The sequence below is a fragment of the Sphaerodactylus townsendi genome, linkage group LG06 (assembly GCF_021028975.2).
Source record: "Sphaerodactylus townsendi isolate TG3544 linkage group LG06, MPM_Stown_v2.3, whole genome shotgun sequence".
Taxonomy (NCBI): domain Eukaryota; kingdom Metazoa; phylum Chordata; class Lepidosauria; order Squamata; family Sphaerodactylidae; genus Sphaerodactylus; species Sphaerodactylus townsendi.
Genome location: NC_059430.1, coordinates 50960465 through 50984432, shown reverse-complemented (window position 1 = coordinate 50984432; position 23968 = coordinate 50960465). Strand labels below are relative to the sequence as shown.

Genomic DNA, 23968 nt, shown 5'->3' with positions numbered 1-23968 from the left:
GGGTGGGGGGGGGGGGGGGTGGGGGGGGGGGGGGGTGGGGGGGGGGGGGGGTGGGGGGGGGGGGGGGTGGGGGGGGGGGGGGGTGGGGGGGGGGGGGGGTGGGGGGGGGGGGGGGTGGGGGGGGGGGGGGGTGGGGGGGGGGGGGGGTGGGGGGGGGGGGGGGTGGGGGGGGGGGGGGGTGGGGGGGGGGGGGGGTGGGGGGGGGGGGGGGTGGGGGGGGGGGGGGGTGGGGGGGGGGGGGGGTGGGGGGGGGGGGGGGTGGGGGGGGGGGGGGGTGGGGGGGGGGGGGGGTGGGGGGGGGGGGGGGTGGGGGGGGGGGGGGGTGGGGGGGGGGGGGGGTGGGGGGGGGGGGGGGTGGGGGGGGGGGGGGGTGGGGGGGGGGGGGGGTGGGGGGGGGGGGGGGTGGGGGGGGGGGGGGGTGGGGGGGGGGGGGGGTGGGGGGGGGGGGGGGTGGGGGGGGGGGGGGGTGGGGGGGGGGGGGGGTGGGGGGGGGGGGGGGTGGGGGGGGGGGGGGGTGGGGGGGGGGGGGGGTGGGGGGGGGGGGGGGTGGGGGGGGGGGGGGGTGGGGGGGGGGGGGGGTGGGGGGGGGGGGGGGTGGGGGGGGGGGGGGGTGGGGGGGGGGGGGGGTGGGGGGGGGGGGGGGTGGGGGGGGGGGGGGGTGGGGGGGGGGGGGGGTGGGGGGGGGGGGGGGTGGGGGGGGGGGGGGGTGGGGGGGGGGGGGGGTGGGGGGGGGGGGGGGTGGGGGGGGGGGGGGGTGGGGGGGGGGGGGGGTGGGGGGGGGGGGGGGTGGGGGGGGGGGGGGGTGGGGGGGGGGGGGGGTGGGGGGGGGGGGGGGTGGGGGGGGGGGGGGGTGGGGGGGGGGGGGGGTGGGGGGGGGGGGGGGTGGGGGGGGGGGGGGGTGGGGGGGGGGGGGGGTGGGGGGGGGGGGGGGTGGGGGGGGGGGGGGGTGGGGGGGGGGGGGGGTGGGGGGGGGGGGGGGTGGGGGGGGGGGGGGGTGGGGGGGGGGGGGGGTGGGGGGGGGGGGGGGTGGGGGGGGGGGGGGGTGGGGGGGGGGGGGGGTGGGGGGGGGGGGGGGTGGGGGGGGGGGGGGGTGGGGGGGGGGGGGGGTGGGGGGGGGGGGGGGTGGGGGGGGGGGGGGGTGGGGGGGGGGGGGGGTGGGGGGGGGGGGGGGTGGGGGGGGGGGGGGGTGGGGGGGGGGGGGGGTGGGGGGGGGGGGGGGTGGGGGGGGGGGGGGGTGGGGGGGGGGGGGGGTGGGGGGGGGGGGGGGTGGGGGGGGGGGGGGGTGGGGGGGGGGGGGGGTGGGGGGGGGGGGGGGTGGGGGGGGGGGGGGGTGGGGGGGGGGGGGGGTGGGGGGGGGGGGGGGTGGGGGGGGGGGGGGGTGGGGGGGGGGGGGGGTGGGGGGGGGGGGGGGTGGGGGGGGGGGGGGGTGGGGGGGGGGGGGGGTGGGGGGGGGGGGGGGTGGGGGGGGGGGGGGGTGGGGGGGGGGGGGGGTGGGGGGGGGGGGGGGTGGGGGGGGGGGGGGGTGGGGGGGGGGGGGGGTGGGGGGGGGGGGGGGTGGGGGGGGGGGGGGGTGGGGGGGGGGGGGGGTGGGGGGGGGGGGGGGTGGGGGGGGGGGGGGGTGGGGGGGGGGGGGGGTGGGGGGGGGGGGGGGTGGGGGGGGGGGGGGGTGGGGGGGGGGGGGGGTGGGGGGGGGGGGGGGTGGGGGGGGGGGGGGGTGGGGGGGGGGGGGGGTGGGGGGGGGGGGGGGTGGGGGGGGGGGGGGGTGGGGGGGGGGGGGGGTGGGGGGGGGGGGGGGTGGGGGGGGGGGGGGGTGGGGGGGGGGGGGGGTGGGGGGGGGGGGGGGTGGGGGGGGGGGGGGGTGGGGGGGGGGGGGGGTGGGGGGGGGGGGGGGTGGGGGGGGGGGGGGGTGGGGGGGGGGGGGGGTGGGGGGGGGGGGGGGTGGGGGGGGGGGGGGGTGGGGGGGGGGGGGGGTGGGGGGGGGGGGGGGTGGGGGGGGGGGGGGGTGGGGGGGGGGGGGGGTGGGGGGGGGGGGGGGTGGGGGGGGGGGGGGGTGGGGGGGGGGGGGGGTGGGGGGGGGGGGGGGTGGGGGGGGGGGGGGGTGGGGGGGGGGGGGGGTGGGGGGGGGGGGGGGTGGGGGGGGGGGGGGGTGGGGGGGGGGGGGGGTGGGGGGGGGGGGGGGTGGGGGGGGGGGGGGGTGGGGGGGGGGGGGGGTGGGGGGGGGGGGGGGTGGGGGGGGGGGGGGGTGGGGGGGGGGGGGGGTGGGGGGGGGGGGGGGTGGGGGGGGGGGGGGGTGGGGGGGGGGGGGGGTGGGGGGGGGGGGGGGTGGGGGGGGGGGGGGGTGGGGGGGGGGGGGGGTGGGGGGGGGGGGGGGTGGGGGGGGGGGGGGGTGGGGGGGGGGGGGGGTGGGGGGGGGGGGGGGTGGGGGGGGGGGGGGGTGGGGGGGGGGGGGGGTGGGGGGGGGGGGGGGTGGGGGGGGGGGGGGGTGGGGGGGGGGGGGGGTGGGGGGGGGGGGGGGTGGGGGGGGGGGGGGGTGGGGGGGGGGGGGGGTGGGGGGGGGGGGGGGTGGGGGGGATGTTCTAGATCTAAGCTATGGTATAAATATCCAGAACATTCAATCCTTTCTATTGTAAATATACACAAAAAATCATGTAGAACTTGGGATACAAATTAATTTCTTCTGATAGATTTGGGCTGTCAACCTCCAGCTGGGGTCTGGAATTCTCTTGGAATTACAACTGATCTCCATACAACAGCGATCCATTCCTCCAAAGAAAATGGCTACTTCGAAGGGTGGATTCTATGGCATTATATCCTGCTATGGTTCCTCCTCTCCTCCAACTCTGGCACTTCCTAAGCTCGACACCCAAATATTCAGAAATATCATGACCAAGAAATGACATTTAATTCGTTAGACTTCAGAATTCATTCAAATAACATAAGAATAACTTTTCAGGGTTTTAGGCTAATGACAAATGGTGAAGGAGCATGAAATGTTAAAAGAAACAATGATATTTAGATGCAAGAATTGGATTTCTGTGTAATTTCTACAATCCTGTGATTTTGTCAGTTGTCTATTTCCTATCCAAGAAATTACTCAATTTTTGTATTTTCTTTTGAAGAGATGCATACATTCCCCTTCAGTGGTATGTGAAAACACAAAAGGAGTTGCTTTGGTTATCAAAATGCCCTTTGTCACTCTTCATCTAGTACTGTTTAGTACATAGCAAAAGAAGAATTTAATAAGAATTCTATTAACTAGATTGCAGACAAGATGAGTTCACTCACATGATCTGGAATACTTAATACCAAGTGACAAAGCAATTAAAGTAATAAGCATAAAACACAGAAACAAATATTGTGAGGTCTGTTTCTATCTCCAGAACATTTCATATCTCACAGGATGCTCTAAACAACACCTCTCTAAGATCAGTCTGCTTTTTATTTCTTAATTGCTTGAGTCAAAACAACAGTCTTGTTTCTCAGAATTGTGGAGTTGCATTCTCACCTTTTTTGACCAGAATGACTTAAATAAACATTTCAAAGATGCAATTCATAATGTGTTTAATGAAGTCTCATACTCCAGGCAAAAGGCATGAAATGTCCTACAGAACTCTATGGACTGGAATTTATTGTCCTTTAAAAAAGTAATAAAATGAGAATTCATGGAATGAAGGTAGGACAGTGAGCATAATGGAGCTTTGACATTTTGGTATCTAGTTCATCTGTTTTGTCCTTCTGATGAAGGGTAACCCAGTAACAGCAGATCTTTCTTGGGAGACATCAGTAAAAGAATGATCTTTAATGTAAAAGAAAGAAGAATGCTAATTTGTGCAGATTCTGTCACTGAGTTCTATTTGCCTGGTTTTTGAAAGCACGAAGACATACACATCAACAAGAGCCAATTAAGCAAACCGTGGGAGGAAAAATAATTACATGCTTTTCTTAATTTAAAAATAAACTGTAGCTTATGCATGCATTTCAGTAACTACTGTACTGAAATTTGAATTGTCAAACAAACAATTTGTAATTTATAAAGCATTTTTATTTGTGTCAGCACTTTGAGTGACACATTCTGTACCTGATGTGCTTTCTCCCGTTCTATAATAACTATTTTTGTTTTGCTTGCATATCCTTTGTCTTTGCATAAGACCTCAGGGATGCCAGATTAAGAAAAATGTCTACTCAACTACTTGAACATAGTCTGGTTTATAATCTAGTTAACAGATATGCTGGTCAGCCAAATCTTGAGGGTATCAGACCCACCAGCAAATGTAGCCCTGTGCTGGTGCAGGTGTCCACCCCAGCCGTGCAAGGGGTAAATGCCTGAGCTGGCACCTTGTAAAAGCCACAGTCCATGCCTAGACCCACCAGTGATGCATCTGGGGGCATTCTGAGGGTGGGATGGGGGGTGGAGCCAACCTTAGTCGGCTTCCACTGGCTACCCAGCCACCATGTGCTGGTGGAGCCAGCCTCGGAGATATGCCACATTTTTCATGGCATATCTCTATTGTCCCCCATGGGGGACTCTCTCCAGCAGTTTTTTTGGGAGAGAGGGAGTTGGACAGGCTTCCCATGTCAGGGGAAAACTCTTTGGCGATAGAGTGGTGCAGGAGTGGTGCCATTGTTGCCTGTCCAATCTGGATTGAGCTGTTATTCGTGGAGCAATGGGATGTAGTCAGGTAGTCTAGATTTATAACAAAGATTTTTATTATACATTGCCCAACATGGATAAAAGATGACTATGTACTTTGTGTCCAGCATTTTGAGTGTTTTATTTCAGAAGCAAGAGGTGAAATTGACCTATCAAAACTATTAAAAGCCTATCATATCTATCCCAGACGATGTAAATCATGCCCTCGCCCTAAATTTTCCCATACAACATTAGGAAGGGGAAGAAATATGCTCTTCTCCCTGCACTGAATCATTCTAATTCAGGATTAGATGTGCAGCTTCTTGCTCACTGAGCACCAAATCTCAGCAGTCGCTATTAGAGAGCTATTACATTTTAGCTTCTGACATTCTGGGGAGAGAATTTTATGGGGCCAAAATTGTTTAATTTGGTCATAAGTGATCCATAAATGGAACAAGGAGTGAACAGTGTAGGGGTCATGACTGTAGATGACAAAATTATTTAGGATGGTGAAAACCAAGGATGAGTGTAAAGAGCTCTGAGAGGATCTCCACAAAATAGGTGAACGGAAGACAAAGTGTCAAATGAAGTTCAGTGTTTGCAAGTGTAAGGTGGTGAACACAGACAAAAATTCCAATTTCAGGTATAGGCTAATGGGATCTGACCTTGCCGAGACTGAGAGGCAAAAATATCTTGGGGTTCTAGTAGACAGCTCAATAAAAGTATCAACAGTGTGCTACAATGGTGAAAAAAGAGGCAAACGCTATATTAGGTATTATCAGGAAAGGGATTGAAAATAAAACACCTAATACTATAATGCATCTTCTTTTGCAATACTATGTGGAGTTCTGGTCACCATATCTCAAAAAGGGCATTGCAGGCAAAAGTACAGAAGTGGGCAACCAAAATGATTAGAGGTTTGGTGCATTTTCCCCGTGAGGAAAGTCTGAAGAGTTTGGGATTTTTCAGTTTAGAAAAGAGACGCCTGGGTGGTGGTGGGGAAGCCATGATAGAAAAGGTTTACAAAATTGTGCATAGGGTGGAGAGATTTGATGAACAGAACATTTTTCCTCTCCCAAAATATCAGAACTCAAGAGCATCCAATGAGGCAGATGAAACAAAAGGAAATACTTCTTCACATTAAAAAGTGTAGTTTGCTGCCAGAGTAGTGAAGTACTGATGGCCACAGGCATAGACCACTTTAAATAGATTAATGGTGGATAGATCTGTCAGTGACTACTAGCCATGGTGACTAAAGGGAACTTCCACATTCCGAAGAAGTAAACCTCCGAATTCCAGTGTCTGAAGGTAACATCAGGGAAACACCTCAGCCTCTGTGCTGTGTTGTTGGCCCTCCAGAGGAACTAGTTCACCACTGTGAAAGACATGATGCTGGACTAGATGGACTACTGGTCTGATCCAGCAGGGCTCTTCTTATGTTCTTATGATTATTGAAGCCCAAAGTAGGTGAACTAGAAGATGCTATTTTATCTCAGCCTCAAACCTTGTAGGTGGATTCCTGATTGTTTACACTCCATGATTCATCACAGGTCACCAGCTTGGGGGTATTATTGCTTGTTGTGGTGGTTATTTTTGTTGTTATTTCTAAAGGCCATCTATGTAGTACACTGTTTGCAGAAAGCATGAGAATAAATGCAAGTATTGTCACACTACTGGTAGAAATTGAAACCTTTCTTCCTTTATGCTGGCATGAAGGTCTCAATTGGCCCCAAACTGCAATGATTGCCTTTGGTGCTACAGCACTGACAGTTCTTTCTCAGACTCTGTCATGGGGAGCCTGCTCTAATCATAATAGAATTCAAAAAAGAAGAGTTAGTTTTTATATCCCACTTTTCTGTACCTTAAAGACATCTCAAGGGAGCTTACAATTACCTCCTCATCTCTCACCCCACTCGCCTAACTTCCTTGTGAGTTAGGTAGGGATAATAAAGTTCTGAGAGAACTGTGACTAGCCCAAGATCACCCAGCAGCCTTCATGTGGAGGAGTGGGGAAACAAATCTGATTCACCAGACTAGAGTCCACTATACTGCACTAACTGACAAGGAAATGGTGGTTTCCTGGACAATCAGTGGCTACTTGATATGGTTGCAAACTTTTCATTGACTATACAGAGAATAATCAGGGACAAAGGTGTAGGCTTAGGTGCTGTCTTTCAGTTTTTGTTTTTTATCTATCTGTTTAAGTTATATTACACTTTTTCTCCAAGGGACTCAGGGAGAGGGGTTTCAGATTCCTTTGCAAAAGGTTTAGCTGAAAAGTATTTCATTTATAGCAAATATGTCTAAGCACATAGTCAATTAAATATAGTATCCATTTTGATTTTGAGGATCAATATACCATTGTATAATGATCGTTTCCCAAATTCTGTTTGCTGATTTAAATATTCAATTCAGCCATTTATAAGACATTCTGTGTTTCACCCAAAAGCACTCAAAACTACATGAATTAAAGATTCCTCATAATTTGCTCTTAATAAAAGGGGGGCACTAAAGAATGAGGGTATTTTTGTGTTTCTGATTCCTGCTCTTTTCAGCCCAACAATCCCCATTTCATTTTCACTTCTCTCTTGTGTAAATGAAACCTGTCCTTTATTTTTCACCATTTTCTGCTTATTTACACCACACTGTGAAAAGGTACATATTTTCCAACATTATTTGTGGATCAATACATCAACAATATATTTTATTTATATTTTATGCATATTGAATACTAAATGACATACACTGCATGTGTAAATACTGCATAAATTCTGTATTTTAAAAAGCCACACATAAAGCAAACAAATGTGGAAAACAGTGAAAAGCAGAGGACTGGCATTTTGACCAGAATATAAACAGAGAAAGAAACCAAAAAAGCGTCCTTTTGTTCATGCATTCTGAGAAGGCAATGCATACTTTCCAAAGAGAATCTTACTATATAATTGAGCAATGTATTCCCAACGACAAACGAGAAAAGCGAATGAATCTGGGAGATATAGTCAGGAGGTTGGCATTTCTCATGTACAGAGGGGCTGATAGGACTGCGACACCCAAACTCCTTCTCACTCAGCTGGTAACATTTCTTAAAGGTCTGGGATCCTTAGATGGCTGTCCTATTTTTTGTCTGAGCCAATTTTCCAGTAGGGGTCCTCACACAGCTGTTCTATTCCTTGCCTGAATTCTTGAGTAAATTAGCAGTAAATGCAACACCAGCAGCCACGACTGAACAGGCCACCCTGCCCTAGGATGTTTGGGGTGAAGGGTGAAGGCCTCACCAAACCTGGAAGGGCTCTGGCTAAGGTGTTGTGGAGGGAGAGGCCTCACCACACCCACCATGACCACCAGAACACTCCAGGCAAGCTACCAAGAATTGGCCTGGGGGGCAGAAGGAGAAAGAGAGAAAGAGAGAGTTGGAGTAAGAACAAAAAGACAATGAGTGCTGGAGAGAGAGAGAAAGAGAGCTAGAGTAGGTGGCCAGAAACATAAAAAATAGAGAGCTGGGGTAGAAAGCGAGAAAGAGAAAGCTGGAATAAGAGAAAGCTGGGCAAAGAGAGCAGGGGGGGGGCAGAAAGAGAGTTGGAACAGAAAGTCAGAAAAACAGAGCAAGAGAGAGGTAGAGTAGCAAGGTCGAAAGTAAAAAAACATAGCTGGGGCAGTGGAGCAGAAAGAGATAGCTGGGGAAAAGGGCCAGAAGGAGAGTTGGTGTAGCGGTGCAAAAATAGAGAAGAATAAGAGAAGGGCTGGCAGGATGGAGAGTGAGAGACAGAGAAGAACAGAAGAAAAAAGGTGGGGGTAATGTCCTCTGGAGTCCCCACTTGTGGGTTCTCACTTGCTAGAGCCCATTGTATTTTTTCACAGAATGGGCTCCCCATCTTCACAGGCACTTTGCTGGCTGTCCCCTCCCGACTTTGCAAAGCCATAATACAGCTTTGCAAATGGGGGAGGGAGGAATGCCTTTAGAGATGGGGAGAGCTGTCTTCATATTCACAGGTACCCTGCTGTCCCTCCTTGGCAAAGCTGGGATGTTTGGGGGGCACAATTTCAGTAAATTTCCTGTAAACATGCCCCATCCACATCTCTTGCCCTGGGAGGATTAGTTTTCTAGAACCCATTTTTTTGTTTTTGCACAACATGCTTTATTGCTAGTGCTAAATAAATTGGCTAACAACTTTTGTATTCTGCCACCCAGGCATCACAACACATCACTTTTTTTTACTTCTGCTTTTCTCTCCCCAGAAAGCTCTCTCTGTGCTTGAGTGAGCAGCATAAACTCCATTTCCTCCAAATGCCTGGCATCTGCAATCACTTCACATCATCATTCTGTTAAACGCTTTCACTCCTCATCATATGCGCTTTCTTATTGGGAAATCCTCCTTCCCATACTTCGATGCATCAGAGGAAAGCAGCCCACATATCTAGTTAAATAGAAATCTATGCTTTAAGTCCTTGAAATGACTACATATCAGTGCTCGAGGACATTACCAACCTTAATTGTGCAACTGGTATGTGACAGCCTGCTATTTCAGTGTTCCCAGAGAGACATTTTTACACATGAGATGACAAAATCCTACTCAATTCTATAGCACATTTCCCACTGCTGGAATATTTGACAATTTATAGTTTTTTTGCATTCAACAGATGTCTTTTCACCACTGAGGCAAAGCCAGGATATTAATTGGAGAAAGATATTTGCTGTCTGTAGATGTCTTCTCGATGCTAGTGAGAAAATAAAAGAAATATAGGTCAACATTTCTGGTGAAACTGATGGGGAAAATGAAATAAATGTAGTATAGGGATTTAGATATGGTCACATGTAGCAAAGCTTTTGACATTTTAGTATATACGAAGTCTGAAGTAAAATAGTGGATGTAAGTAGCTTATTTTTGTTTATTTATTTTTGAAAGGCATTCTCAAGGTAAGGGAGGAAGTAGATTTAGGTATTCTGGACATGAGCTGCATACGTTAACAATAGCATCCTGACTTGAATTTGACTTGAGTAAAACACACGTACAGACAAGAAACCACATTGCTGTAATGTGAAACTGTGGCTGCCCCCATGTCACAATTGCTTCCTGACAAGGGGCGTTTTCGCACACACTGTTTGTTGCAGATCTGGCATGTGAGGTCGTCGCAGTATCACACATCTGTTCGCACACACTTAAGCCGAAATGTGTGCCGACCCCCTTTTTGTGCCACATTCCAGCCGTTGTTCCACATTTTTCCTGTCGCTCGATACTTGTGCAACTTTTTGGGAAAACGCAGTTTCCCCCCAGAATTTGGTGCCTAGTTGCGAAACAAATGTGGAGCGAAAGTGGATCAGGCGGCAGCGAGGGTTTACGCCCAGCGTGTGACGAGATTTGATCCATCCAATGGGAGTGCGACGGGGCGTTCTGGCTGCGCGCGCACATTCCTTTGTTCCTTTTGCATCTCACTCGCCTCCCCCCCTCATACCGTTCGGTCGTGTGCGCCTTGCCGCTCGACCCACCGAGGCCTCGTGGCCCCGTTGCACGGTGATATTTGCCCAGCACGGTGACTCGTCAGCTCGTTTCCTGCCCCGTTACCGCGGCGCAACGTTTCGAAGAGTCTCGTTAACGGGATGGGAGGAAACTTCGAAGCGCACAAACAATCGGCCGCCATTTCGGGTAAGGGTCCGGGTAGGGGCGTATCATGGCGGCCGGAGGAGACGAAGGACCTCATTGCCGTGTGGGGGGAAGAGGAAGTTCAGCGCTCGCTGAAGTCCTCGTACCGCAACTTGGACGTGTTTGAGAGGGTGGCAGATCAAATGCGCGAAAGGGGGCACAACAGGACGTCCGTTGAGTGCAGGACGAAGGCAAAGACTTTGAAAAGGGACTTTAAGCGGATACACCAGCACAACAACACTTCAGGGAATGGGCCTCGGACGATGCCCTTCTATGAGGAGCTCGAGCAGATGTTGGGGGGGGACAGGACGATCAACCCCCCGCATCAGCTCCGGGCGACAGAGTGCGTCGTGACCGCTTCTCCAGACGCGGCCGCGAGGGATTCCACCAGCGTTGGGAGCAGAGACTTGGAGACCATAGACGCGAGACCCCTGCAGGTTTCCACCCCATCCCCTACATCCCAGGGTGAGTTTTCCTATACTTCTGCCTGATACCCCCGGATGCAGCGCTTGCTCTGTTGTGCCTCTCTTGTGATGGGGCACTCCAGACTCTGCACGCTTCACTTCTGGGTTGGTTTAACTGTGGTCCCCGCTCATGTCCTATTTCTCTGTAAGGGGCGGATGGGCGGGGGGGGGGGGGGGAAATGCTTGCATTCCCGCTGTCGCTGTTGTTGCACAGTGCAGTGGACTACAGGGTGAATCCTCAATTCTCCCCTCTCTCCTCTTTGGTCAACGGTTCTGCACGCAGCTACTGAACTTGTACGCTTTTCGCCAACAGTTTCCACCTCAGAAATCAGCAATTCTCCAGAGGACGATGCCACGCAGATCCCTATGTCGCAGATGAGTGGTGAGTTCATTGGCTGTTTAGCCTGCTGGTGTAAGGCCATGCTTTGTGGTGTTCCCACGACATCCCTCCATCACAGTGCGTGCGCCAAAAGTGGGGACGGGTTAAGGGGCACAGCTGTTCTTGATGGAATTTGCCCCAAAACAACAGTGCACATTCAATGGTTTCCTGCCAGGAGAGCGATGCAGGGAGCAATGGTCCCTCACAGGCTTGGCGGGCATGTGAGGTGACCACAACAGGATGCCTCTTAGCCATTGCATGTTAGTGCTGCGTGTCTGCGCCCTGCCAGGGTGGTGTGCTGCTGAACGATTGTGCGGCCAAATACCCTGCAGCGCTCAGCACTCACAGCGCAATGCGTTAGTGCTTGTCCAAAAGGAAGAAAAGTGATGAGTGCGGCCTCATGTTCTTTCTCCTTCATGGCAGCTCTCTTTGCAGACACCTCTGGTGACATGAATGATGTCCTTGACCATCCTATTGCTGGGAGTTCTGGTGCAAATGAAGGTGCGTTGAAACACAAACCCCAACCCCACACCAGCGATTTTTGTGGTAGGCACTCTGAGAGCATAGGACAACCACTCCATTGCACGACAAGAGAAGACAGCATGCCGCAAAAGTGAGCTGCTCATTACTCGTGCCCACTGAGCTCTCACTGCTTGATTCTCAATGTGAATGCTAGGGGTTCTGATTCAGCTTATCTGCAAACCCTGGGATGCCTATGCAGATCTGCTCATGTGCTCAACAAGAAAGTGTGTCTCCCTCCATGCGAGCCTAGGGTAGATGACAGTGGATTCATAAAAGTTCCTTCCATCACCTGGCTATTAATTTTGCTTCTTTCAACAACGATGTCCTCTTACAGGCTCCACACCCCTGCCCATGATGGAACTGACTTCACCAGAGCGGAGAATGACTGCTGACAGGCGGCGTGTGCGACGTGTTGGAGTGCTCGCTGACTTTGCGAAGGCCATGGTGGAGCAGGGAGAGGTCGAGGCAATGGAGAGGAGGCGCTTCGAGGATAGGCGGGAAAGGGAGGTGGCGTCATTCATGCAGAGCCGCGCAGAGCAAAACAGGGAGCTGTCATCGCTGAGGCTGGCCATCGACAGGGGGAATGACATAATGCAGACCCTTGTGACGGCTTTGCTGCAGCGCATGGGCTCCTCGGGTGGCAGGGGTGCTGGGGGTTCATTGGGCGCCTCTGCTCCTGCGGTCGCATCACAAACCTTGCCTGCCCCAGCGTTTCAGCAGTGCCTGCCCACTTGTGAAATTGCTGGCCCGGCTGCAAATCTCATTGGAGATGCGGCAGAGGTGACTTATCCCACTCTGGCTGAGGACACCGACTTGGAGTCCTGTGTGGGCGCCACGGCGCCCCTTCCATCACAGGTGGAGGACCTGATGATGGTTGGGGAGACCTCTGAGCTGTGCTGCACTCAGGTGGCTTGCCAAGAATCACAGCCAATGCACAAACGCTTGAGGAAGCCCAAAGCAAGAATGGACCTGTGAGGACCTCCCCCCCCTGTTATTTCTCTGTCTGCCACCACCACGGGCAAGCCCCCCCCCGTGGGGGGGGTGGGGGGGGGGGGGGGGCGGGGGGGGGGGGGGCGGGGGGGGGGGGGGGGGGGGGGGGGGGGGGGTGGCGGGGGGGGGGGGCGGGGGGGGGGGGGGGGGGGGGGGGGGGGGGTGGGGGGGGGGGGGGGGGGGCGGGGGGGGTGGGTGTGGGTGTGGGTGGGGGGGGGGGGGGGGGGGGGGGGGGTGTGGGGGGGGGGGGTGGGGGGGGGGGGGGGTGGGGGTGGGTGGGGGTGGGGGGTGTGGGGGTGTGGGGGTGGGGGGGTGGGGGGGGGGGGGGGTGGGGGGGGGGGGGGGTGGGGGGGGGGGGGGGTGGGGGGGGGGGGGGGTGGGGGGGGGGGGGGGTGGGGGGGGGGGGGGGTGGGGGGGGGGGGGGGTGGGGGGGGGGGGGGGTGGGGGGGGGGGGGGGTGGGGGGGGGGGGGGGTGGGGGGGGGGGGGGGTGGGGGGGGGGGGGGGTGGGGGGGGGGGGGGGTGGGGGGGGGGGGGGGTGGGGGGGGGGGGGGGTGGGGGGGGGGGGGGGTGGGGGGGGGGGGGGGTGGGGGGGGGGGGGGGTGGGGGGGGGGGGGGGTGGGGGGGGGGGGGGGTGGGGGGGGGGGGGGGTGGGGGGGGGGGGGGGTGGGGGGGGGGGGGGGTGGGGGGGGGGGGGGGTGGGGGGGGGGGGGGGTGGGGGGGGGGGGGGGTGGGGGGGGGGGGGGGTGGGGGGGGGGGGGGGTGGGGGGGGGGGGGGGTGGGGGGGGGGGGGGGTGGGGGGGGGGGGGGGTGGGGGGGGGGGGGGGTGGGGGGGGGGGGGGGTGGGGGGGGGGGGGGGTGGGGGGGGGGGGGGGTGGGGGGGGGGGGGGGTGGGGGGGGGGGGGGGTGGGGGGGGGGGGGGGTGGGGGGGGGGGGGGGTGGGGGGGGGGGGGGGTGGGGGGGGGGGGGGGTGGGGGGGGGGGGGGGTGGGGGGGGGGGGGGGTGGGGGGGGGGGGGGGTGGGGGGGGGGGGGGGTGGGGGGGGGGGGGGGTGGGGGGGGGGGGGGGTGGGGGGGGGGGGGGGTGGGGGGGGGGGGGGGTGGGGGGGGGGGGGGGTGGGGGGGGGGGGGGGTGGGGGGGGGGGGGGGTGGGGGGGGGGGGGGGTGGGGGGGGGGGGGGGTGGGGGGGGGGGGGGGTGGGGGGGGGGGGGGGTGGGGGGGGGGGGGGGTGGGGGGGGGGGGGGGTGGGGGGGGGGGGGGGTGGGGGGGGGGGGGGGTGGGGGGGGGGGGGGGTGGGGGGGGGGGGGGGTGGGGGGGGGGGGGGGTGGGGGGGGGGGGGGGTGGGGGGGGGGGGGGGTGGGGGGGGGGGGGGGTGGGGGGGGGGGGGGGTGGGGGGGGGGGGGGGTGGGGGGGGGGGGGGGTGGGGGGGGGGGGGGGTGGGGGGGGGGGGGGGTGGGGGGGGGGGGGGGTGGGGGGGGGGGGGGGTGGGGGGGGGGGGGGGTGGGGGGGGGGGGGGGTGGGGGGGGGGGGGGGTGGGGGGGGGGGGGGGTGGGGGGGGGGGGGGGTGGGGGGGGGGGGGGGTGGGGGGGGGGGGGGGTGGGGGGGGGGGGGGGTGGGGGGGGGGGGGGGTGGGGGGGGGGGGGGGTGGGGGGGGGGGGGGGTGGGGGGGGGGGGGGGTGGGGGGGGGGGGGGGTGGGGGGGGGGGGGGGTGGGGGGGGGGGGGGGTGGGGGGGGGGGGGGGTGGGGGGGGGGGGGGGTGGGGGGGGGGGGGGGTGGGGGGGGGGGGGGGTGGGGGGGGGGGGGGGTGGGGGGGGGGGGGGGTGGGGGGGGGGGGGGGTGGGGGGGGGGGGGGGTGGGGGGGGGGGGGGGTGGGGGGGGGGGGGGGTGGGGGGGGGGGGGGGTGGGGGGGGGGGGGGGTGGGGGGGGGGGGGGGTGGGGGGGGGGGGGGGTGGGGGGGGGGGGGGGTGGGGGGGGGGGGGGGTGGGGGGGGGGGGGGGTGGGGGGGGGGGGGGGTGGGGGGGGGGGGGGGTGGGGGGGGGGGGGGGTGGGGGGGGGGGGGGGTGGGGGGGGGGGGGGGTGGGGGGGGGGGGGGGTGGGGGGGGGGGGGGGTGGGGGGGGGGGGGGGTGGGGGGGGGGGGGGGTGGGGGGGGGGGGGGGTGGGGGGGGGGGGGGGTGGGGGGGGGGGGGGGTGGGGGGGGGGGGGGGTGGGGGGGGGGGGGGGTGGGGGGGGGGGGGGGTGGGGGGGGGGGGGGGTGGGGGGGGGGGGGGGTGGGGGGGGGGGGGGGTGGGGGGGGGGGGGGGTGGGGGGGGGGGGGGGTGGGGGGGGGGGGGGGTGGGGGGGGGGGGGGGTGGGGGGGGGGGGGGGTGGGGGGGGGGGGGGGTGGGGGGGGGGGGGGGTGGGGGGGGGGGGGGGTGGGGGGGGGGGGGGGTGGGGGGGGGGGGGGGTGGGGGGGGGGGGGGGTGGGGGGGGGGGGGGGTGGGGGGGGGGGGGGGTGGGGGGGGGGGGGGGTGGGGGGGGGGGGGGGTGGGGGGGGGGGGGGGTGGGGGGGGGGGGGGGTGGGGGGGGGGGGGGGTGGGGGGGGGGGGGGGTGGGGGGGGGGGGGGGTGGGGGGGGGGGGGGGTGGGGGGGGGGGGGGGTGGGGGGGGGGGGGGGTGGGGGGGGGGGGGGGTGGGGGGGGGGGGGGGTGGGGGGGGGGGGGGGTGGGGGGGGGGGGGGGTGGGGGGGGGGGGGGGTGGGGGGGGGGGGGGGTGGGGGGGGGGGGGGGTGGGGGGGGGGGGGGGTGGGGGGGTGGGGGGGGGGGTGGGGGGGGGGGTGGAAGGGGGGGGGGGTGGGGGGGAGGAGGGGGGGGGGGGTGGGGGGGTGGGGGGGGGGGGGGGAGGGGGGGGGGGGGGGGGGGGGGGGGGGGGGTGGGGGGGGTGGGGTTGTGGGGTGTGGGGGGTGGGGTGGGGGGGGGGGGGGGGGGGGGGGGGGGCGGGGGGGGGGGGGGAGGGGGGGAGGGGGGGGGGGGGGGGGCGGGGGGTGGGGGGGGGGGGGGACAGTTCCCATCATCCCCTGCCAGCATCATGCTGGCAGGGGATGATGGGAGCTGTAGTCTATAACATCTGGAGGGCCGCAAGTTTGACACCTGTGCTGTAAGGAGTCCAAAAAGAAAATATCTACTTGACTAGAAAAACATTTTATTGTCACACCACCTCTTAGCTAAGTGGATCATGAGGCAACTATCAAACAATTAAAAAAATATCGAAACAGTAAAATAAAACAAATCAACGTACAACAATTAAAATAGCACCCATCAAATATGGTTTTATATGAAAAAATAAATAACATTCAAATCAGGAGATACTTATATAAAACCACAAGCTTAGAAGGAAATATTGACCACAAGTAATTGAGAACATGGGGGACCAACTAAGTTTGTTTATCCTAGGAGTTGAAATTGCTCACATTGGGTGTTCCATAGACATATATCACAATTGTGCCCATGCCCAGAGGTGTACCGGTAATGGTGACATGGGGCCACCCATGTCGCCAGGCACAAATTATTTGATCATGTGGCCTCAATTGGCCCCTGCCCCCACCTCCCAGTCAGCCTGCACCCCCTCAGCCGGCCCCCACCAAAGCCAAGTTCTGTGCGCTGCTGGCTGCCAGCTCATCAGTGCCGTCATGCCAGCAGCCAACCGCCTCCTCACCTGCTGCCTCAGCCTGCTGACTCTTGACCTGCTGCCCGACCTGCTGCCTTGGCAGGCTTGTTGTCTCTCTTCGGCCTCCATCCCTCGGCCCCGCCCCTTCCTACATAATCGGAGGGAGGCCAAAAAGAGAGAGGAAACTGAACAGGAAGATGTGGGTGGGGCCAAGGGACAGAAGAGAGATCACGAGGCAGCAGCTAAGCTGGGCAGGTAGGAGAAACTCTTTGCAGCTGGGGGAGAGGAAGTTGCCAGATTGCTTGAGCAGCCGCTCTTCCATGCCTAAGCTGGGCATGAGGAGCATGAGTTTCACCTGCACCAGGCTTCTAGGCAGCGAAGTGGTGCTTACTCATGAGTAAGTGGGGCTCCACATTGGGGTGGCGCCCGGAGGGGTTTCTGCCTCCGGGCTCCATTTGGCCCCAGTACGCCACTGCCCAATGCCTACTGAAAATCTGAGGCCTGATCCACATGCAATACAACAAATGAATAGATGGTTGATGGAGAATGAATTGTACCAATTCAGAATATAGGTGGAGCAACTATATATTTAAAATATTTGCTTTTTAAAAAAAAATCCAGCAAATCATCATGATCAGGTTTCTCCTTACTGTGTCAGCTTTTAAAAAAATCCATAGGGAGCTTTTGTCAAAAAGAACGAACAATGAACAAAAACTTCTACTTAAAATTCTCAGGTACATTATACTCCCTCACTCCAGGGCTTAGAAGGAAATTTTAGATTTATATACTATCATTAGTCTAGTAGGAGGTCCTCCTTTTTTGCTTCCATGGCTTTACAGAAATTGCAGTAATCTTATTAAGATATTACCAGGGCATGCACCATGGAAACAAGATCTTTCCTTGCCAGGAGGATCTGCAGCTGACTCACCAGCTAAACCTGGTGAAAGGCAACCCTGGCCACCTGTAAAAGCTAGTAGCACCTCTGTTTTGTTTAGATTAAATTTCAGTTTTTTAGCCTTTTTCAAATACATTTCAGTTTTTTAGCCTTTATCAAAAATTGAGAACCAGTGAGGTATACTGGTTAAGACCGGTTTGCCCTAATTTGGAGAACCAAATTTTATTCCTCACTCATACACATGAGCAGAGGACTCTAATCTAGAGAACCAGGTCTGATTCTGCACTCCTCCGTATGAGACTTGCTGGATGATCCTTGACTAGTCATAATTCTCTTAGAACTCAGCCCTACCTACCTCATATGAGATACTGATTGGGGAGAGGGTGATGTAAACCACTTTTAAACTCCTTATAATAGGCAAAAGTGAGGTCTAAAAACCTCCTCCTTGGCCTCCTCCTCTTTCTAGGCACCTGTTCACAGTTTCCATATACTTTTTGGGAGATGTAAGAAGCATGAGATAGAGCTGAGGGTCATCTGCACGTTGGATGCAACTCAATCCAAATCTCTGGATGACCTTGCCCAAGGGCTTAACATAAATGTGGCACAGGATGGGAAGACAAGAAGTAACCTTACAGGACTTTATAGGTCAAAGACCAAGGAGCAGTTGTTCCCCAGCACTACATTCTGAAACCTGCCTTCTAGGTAGGATTGATACTACCACAGAATGGTGTCTCACCCCAGAATGATACTAAAGCCAGTGGGATGTCCAGAATATTTAATTGGGTCACAGTTCCAAAGATTTTAACAACAATCTGGAATTTCTCAGCTTACAGGAATTCACAACGCAATCCAGAAAGGGCTGGGGCAGATGAAAGGGCTGTCGCCAGGGTAAATACCATTTCATGTGGAGTAAGTGGAATCTACATGGTACCCAGGCAAAAACACTGATGCTCTGCTAGCACTCCTCAGGTGCAGGAGCCTGCGCCAGCTCTGATGGGATTGTTTCTTGGGCAGAGCAGACTTTCAGTCCAGGAATGCCCCCTTTGGCTGGTAGAGACTTAAACCAGTTGTATAGGGGCTTTTCACTGTCCTTGTGGTTTTTCTCACTTTTTTGCCTCCTGTACTGTTTTTGGAGGCCGTGGCGGCTGTGGGGCTGCACTGTGCCCAGCTGCTGTGAAACCAGTCCCCCCTTTCTAAATTGGATTTTAAGGCTAACAAAATTAGAGAGGCTGTATTACCAATTACTGCTTTTATGAATGGTGTGTCTATTTTTCTTGATTGCATATTGCCGAATTGCCAAGCCTAGTCTACTTTCGCGAAGTGATGTGCTTTTCTACACCAAAAGTAGACTTCTCCTTTTACTAGAAAAAAAACATTACTGCAAGGGGAATGGATCTGCAAGATTGTACCAAATAAGTTAGAGTAATAATCAAAGTTATTTCCAATCCAAGATAAGAATGGCATTATCATGAGTTAATATAAGATAACACCTTGTCATTATCCACTGTGCAGACAGACAAGCATATCTGAAAGTGACATCCAGCATGATTTTTGTACTGGCATCAGAAAAAAAATTAATTCTCCATGCATTGTGATTAAAAGACAACATTTCTTTATAACTGTGTTCAGCTTAATGCTTGACATAAAGAATAGTCACATCCAAAACCATATGTCAGAATGTGAAGAAAATAAACACCTTAGTTATTTATACTGAGATTTTGATGAAATGCATGACACAATCGGGACAGTGATGAGTACTTATTTTTGGTAATCTCTACCACTGATAATTATTACCTGCATATGAGGCTCAACATAGTAAATAGGTTATCCAATAACATCTGTTTCATAACAGCCCTAATATAGAACAGAACAGAAGAAGAAATATTAAGGTGGCTGTAATTTTTCTTGTAACAGTGGATAGGAAGCATAGTTGAAATTCCTTGTAATGGTCTGTGCCAGGAATGGACAACTGGTGACTTGTAGAGAGCCAGAATGATATAGTGATTGAGGTGTCAGATTAGGACCTGGAAAACCCTGGTCCAAATCCCCACACACACCATGGAAGTTTGCTGGGTGACTTTTGGCCATTCACACACTCTCCGCTTTGACCCTTACTAGTATTTGAATGGAAGTCCACCAAGGAATGCCAGGGTTGTGATGGCAAATGGCAAGCCACCTCCAAAACATATCTTGCCTTGAAAACTTCATGGGGTCACCATAAGTTAGCTGTGATTTGATGGCAAAAAAAAAAAGATAGTACCTGACATTCAAGACAATGCTATCTGATACTGTCCCATGAAAACCTACCTGTGGGTTGACTAATCCCAAATGTTAGAGTGTGTACCCTGGCTTCATGTCTGTCTCAGCAACCAGAAGTGAGTAGCTCTCCTGTGAAGTAAGCATTAAGTCTAATGTTATATCACCCATTGCCATTGTTCAATTGTATAGGATATTTATGTTGATGTGTATGCAGTAAACAGAATACCAGAGGGAACCAAATATTCAGAGCGGTTTTTCCCATAGCTTTTTGTTTGTGCATTAGAAACAAGACACACAAAAAAGAAGTAAAGTGCTGCCAATGTGCTTTTTATTCACTTCTCAATGGTCCTGGAAAAGAAAGGTGACTACTGTTGAAGCCAGTCCACCACAATTGGATATATAGGAACCAGTGTGTTGAAATGCTAAAGTCCTACAAAAACTCTCACTCAGGCTGTAAACTGGCCCTGTCTCTCAGTTAATTATTCTAACCTCTCCCAGACATAACTGGATAGAGTGGGTAGAATCCTACAGAACACTGCAATTATTACATCCTTTTTCAATGGAATCCAATGGAAGGACTTTGAAGCTTTTAAAACAACTGAATCCTACATGAGAATGTGATTCATCTCATCACTGATAGAAGTCAAGCTGGTCTCATAGAAAGAACAAAAGAGCTGGTGTATTCTTCACTATCTTCCAGTTGCTCTTCCCCTCCCCCTACACTTCAAACATGATTAGACAGAAAGCAACACATTTCAGAAATGTGAACAGGGATAGTCTTGTAACACTCCTCATGCAGAGCTGTAGCTGGGCCAGAGTGCACCCGGTGCGCACTCTGGCTTTTTCACCTCCCCCCGGCACCCCAAGCCCTGCAGCTTCACCCCTCTGCAGGTAGGAAGCGCCGCCATAATTTCATTTTGCTTTAGAAACTGTGCAGGCTGGAGAACAGGCTTGTTCCCTTTCAGGATTCGAAGGCCCTGGTGGGAACTACATTTCCAGCCTGCACAGTTTCTAAAGTAAGTGCTGGTGTGTGCGCGTGGGTGGTGATTTTCATCCCCCCGCGGCACCCTGTTAGGTTTGTGTTACACTTGGTTTGCAAATTGTTTGCTTTGGTTTTAGTTTGGGGTTTGTTGCTCTTACCAGCTGAGCAATTTATCTTTGCAGTTTTTCTTCTCACTACTTACTCCCTCACCCACAGTTCTAAGTATTAGCAATACTATGCCAAATTCATTAGCAGTTAAAGATTCAAAGGTGAGCTTTTGAGTTTGTAAATCAGAGTTTGTAAATCAGAACCAACCTGGCTACCTGACACCAGCTTCAGTAGGGATCAAACTCAGGTCATGAGAAAAGCTCTGACTGCAATACTCTACCTTAGGACTCTTTGCCACGGGGCTCCCACTATCTTATTTGGTTTCTACAAATGAAAGGTAGAACTACCCATCTTTTCAAAATAAATACAGTATTTTCTTCATAAAAACAAAATCTGAATATTAAACAGCTCTTTATGTTAATGCTGAAATTGTCATAAATTCTATGTTAGAAGAAAACTGTAACCACTAATGGATTCAGTTCTATTATTTCATGCTATCTCATTTATCTTGAACAGTTGTTAAAATACACTTATGATTCAATTAAGTTTCTGTGTTCAGTTATATTATCAAGCATAGTTTCCAAAGCTTAAATCAATCTTTTTTCATTCAGGCTTTTGGTTTGGCATTAATATTAATTGATCTGCCACTGGTTCCCAGAACTTCAAGTATAAATGATGAATTTTTAATCACATAACAAGTCATTAATCTATCTTTCTTTTGCAATTACTAGCATTATGTGTGATCAAGAGACTAATACCAGCATCTAAAAAACTGTGCCCCTATCACTGAACTTTTGGGCTACACTCTTCTGCTTGCTGATTGTAGCAAAAATTATTTTTTCTACAGGCCAACTATATTACAGAATCCAAACTGGAATTCCATCCTAATAAATTACTTACAATGCAGCCTTAAACAGAGTTATATTCTTCTAAGCCCATTTACTTCAGTGGACTTAGAAGGGTATAACTCTACCTAGGACTGTTAGAAAGAAACCTCATTGGTTTGGTTGAACTTGTTTTTAATGGATTACTCTGAACACCAATGTATGATGGCTAGTTTCATATCAGAATGCTTTTAATTGTGAATCATTAAAATTTGCCAGATTGAATATAATTGATGAGATGAAGTCAAATGTTATGGCTTATTTTCAGTTTGTACGTCAAATACTTTTTGGCAGAAATATTTGGCACCAGTGATGAAGTGGCATGACATACATGGTTTCTGAAGATATTTGGTGCGATAAATTTACTTTTTCACAGAATGAATCAGAGGTATAGCTAGGGGAAATGGAGCTTGTGAGTTCCCCCCTCCCCCGTATTAGTGGCCGCCCTCCCCCACCACGACCAAACAATCTACTATCAGCAAAGCCCATTGCTGGGGAGATGCAATGGGCCCTAGAAAAGGGTGGAAGTAGAAGGATGTCCCCAGCAATGGGCTTTAGTGGGGCTGTAGCAGCCCCCACACCACCCTTGCTCAAGGTGTGACACTTACCTTGGTGTGCATCTGTGGCTCTGGGGTGGAACAGGTTGAAGAGTGTGGCTTGAGGTAGGAAGGAAGGTGCAGGGTGGAGAGGAGTGGGGTGGGGGAAGGGTGGCAAAGTGAGGGCTGGAGTGGAGGAGGATGGAACAGAGTGGCTTGGGGTGGTGGGAGGGTTGAAAGGGCAGGCTTGGGGTGACAGATTGGTAGAGGGTGGAATGGGAGGCTTCAGGTGGGGAAGGTCAGAAAAGTGAGGGTTCTGGTGGGGTAGGGTGGCAAGGTGAGGCATGGGGGAGGGTTGAAAGGTAAGTCTTAGGGTGGTGGGAGATGGAAGGTGTGGCTAGGGATGGGGGAAGGTTGTAAGAGAACATGAGGCCAGGTAGGGTTAGAAGCTTAGTGTTGGGGTGGGGCAGAATAGCAAGGCTATGTTGGGATGGGGGAGAGTTGAAAGGTAAGGCTTTGGATGGTGGGAGGGTTGGAAGGTGCAGCTAGAGGAGGGTTGTTGGAAGGGTTAGTTAGGAAGCTAGAAGATGGGAGTGTTTAGAAGAATATCTGGCAGGAACTCTTGATGAAATCCTTTTTATCATTCTCTTTGTTTCATGGGGATACATGACCTGTTTTCCCAAGCTAGAGGCGTTGTTTCTTCCTGATTACTTCAGGGAAAGGTATGGCAGCTATTTGCAAGTAAATGTTTGCAGGAAATCGTTGATCAGAGAGGTTTTCTGCCTTCGCAGTAACTCTGATATGATACAGGGATGGCAGGCATCTTGTCACTGTATCTCTAGGCTTCCTCTAAGGTTGGCAGGATAGGTAGAGATGTTGCTGTCCTAAAAATAGCCCTTCCTCACCCACCTTGGGTCTGTTTGGTAAGAGCCCTTCAGGGATAGGGCAGGATATAAATCCAAATAAATAAATAAATAAATAAATAAATAAAATTTCCACCCTGGGCTCTTACGGGTGCTTGGCTCAGCCCTCATGCCAGGCTTGACTGGGTCTGCCTGCTTTGTCCATCAGAGCACTGTCTCTTCCCCACAACATTGCTACAGAATGCCACAGTGTGATTGCTGGGGATACTGTCATAGTTGTGTGCATAGAAAGCATCAAAACCCCGCAGTTTTCCTGCCAGCTGCCATATAACCAAACCCTACAGGGAGCAGACTAGCAATGCTGCAGTTAAGCCAAGGCCAGCTGCAGAAGCACAAGCACCCCTCAGGACTGCTCTGTCTATGTATCCTTTTTCTTTTTAGAACTGTTGATGGAAAATTAAGTAGGATTCAGTTATGCATACAAGTGACCAAGCAAGAAGCAGAAATCAAGTTAAGGTTAACAGTTTTGGAGAACATAAGAACATAAGAACATAAGAACAAGCCAGCTGGATCAGACCAGAGTCCATCTAGTCCAGCTCTCTGCTACTCGCAGTGGCCCACCAGGTGCCTTTGGGAGTTCACATGTAGGATAACAATGGCCTTCTAGGCTGTGCTCCAGGCACCTGGACTGTTAAGGCATTTGCAATCTCAGATCAAAGAGGATCAAGATTGGTAGCCATAAATTGACTTCTCCTCCATAAATCTGTGAAGCCCTTTTAAAACTATCAGGTTGGTAGCCATCCACCACCTCTGTGGCAGCATATTCCAAACACCAATCCCTGCAGTTACGTGAAAGTGTTTCCTTTTATTAGTCCTAATTCTTCCCCAGCATTTTCAATGGAATGCCCCCCCCTGGTTCTAGTATTGTGAGAAAGAAAAATTTCTCTCTGTCAACATTTTCTACCATGCATAATTTATAGACTTCCAATCCTTGTCCCCTCGGACGTCTCCTCCAAAACTAAAGAGTCCCCAAGCGCTGCAGCCTTCCTCATAGGAAGGTCTCCAGTCCTAAATCATCCCTCGTTGCCCTTCTCTGCCTTTTTTCTATCCTACTTAATATCCTTTTTTGAGATGTGGTATTAGGGCAGACACAGTACTCAAGTGTGTGGTCGCTGCTGT

The 23968-nt window shown here is 55.5% G+C and overlaps 2 protein-coding genes across 13 annotated transcripts in view; one reads left to right on the top strand and one right to left on the bottom strand.

Annotated features, from left to right (window-relative positions):
• MGAT4C (MGAT4 family member C) overlaps positions 1–23968 on the bottom strand; it is a 485991-nt gene that overhangs the window by 164508 nt on the left and 297515 nt on the right. For 2 of the 10 annotated variants that reach the window (XM_048500311.1, XM_048500308.1), the window contains exon 3: positions 19465–19545. The exons of the other annotated variants lie outside the window; for them this stretch is intronic. The gene's annotated coding sequence lies outside the window, so the exon portion shown is untranslated. The remainder of the gene's footprint in view (positions 1–19464; positions 19546–23968) is intronic. 10 annotated transcript variants of the gene reach the window in all.
• LOC125434719 lies at positions 10938–12638 on the top strand. 3 transcript variants are annotated; one of them, XM_048500321.1, is made up of 3 exons: positions 10938–11115; positions 11548–11613; positions 11969–12638. In XM_048500321.1, exons 1-3 carry the CDS (start codon positions 11100–11102, stop codon positions 12607–12609), a joined length of 723 nt encoding a protein of 240 aa, XP_048356278.1. In that variant the 5' UTR covers positions 10938–11099; the 3' UTR covers positions 12610–12638. The 3 variants fall into 3 exon arrangements, with proteins under 3 accessions (XP_048356278.1, XP_048356277.1, XP_048356276.1); XM_048500320.1 differs by having other exon boundaries at positions 11536–11613; XM_048500319.1 differs by having other exon boundaries at positions 10938–11613.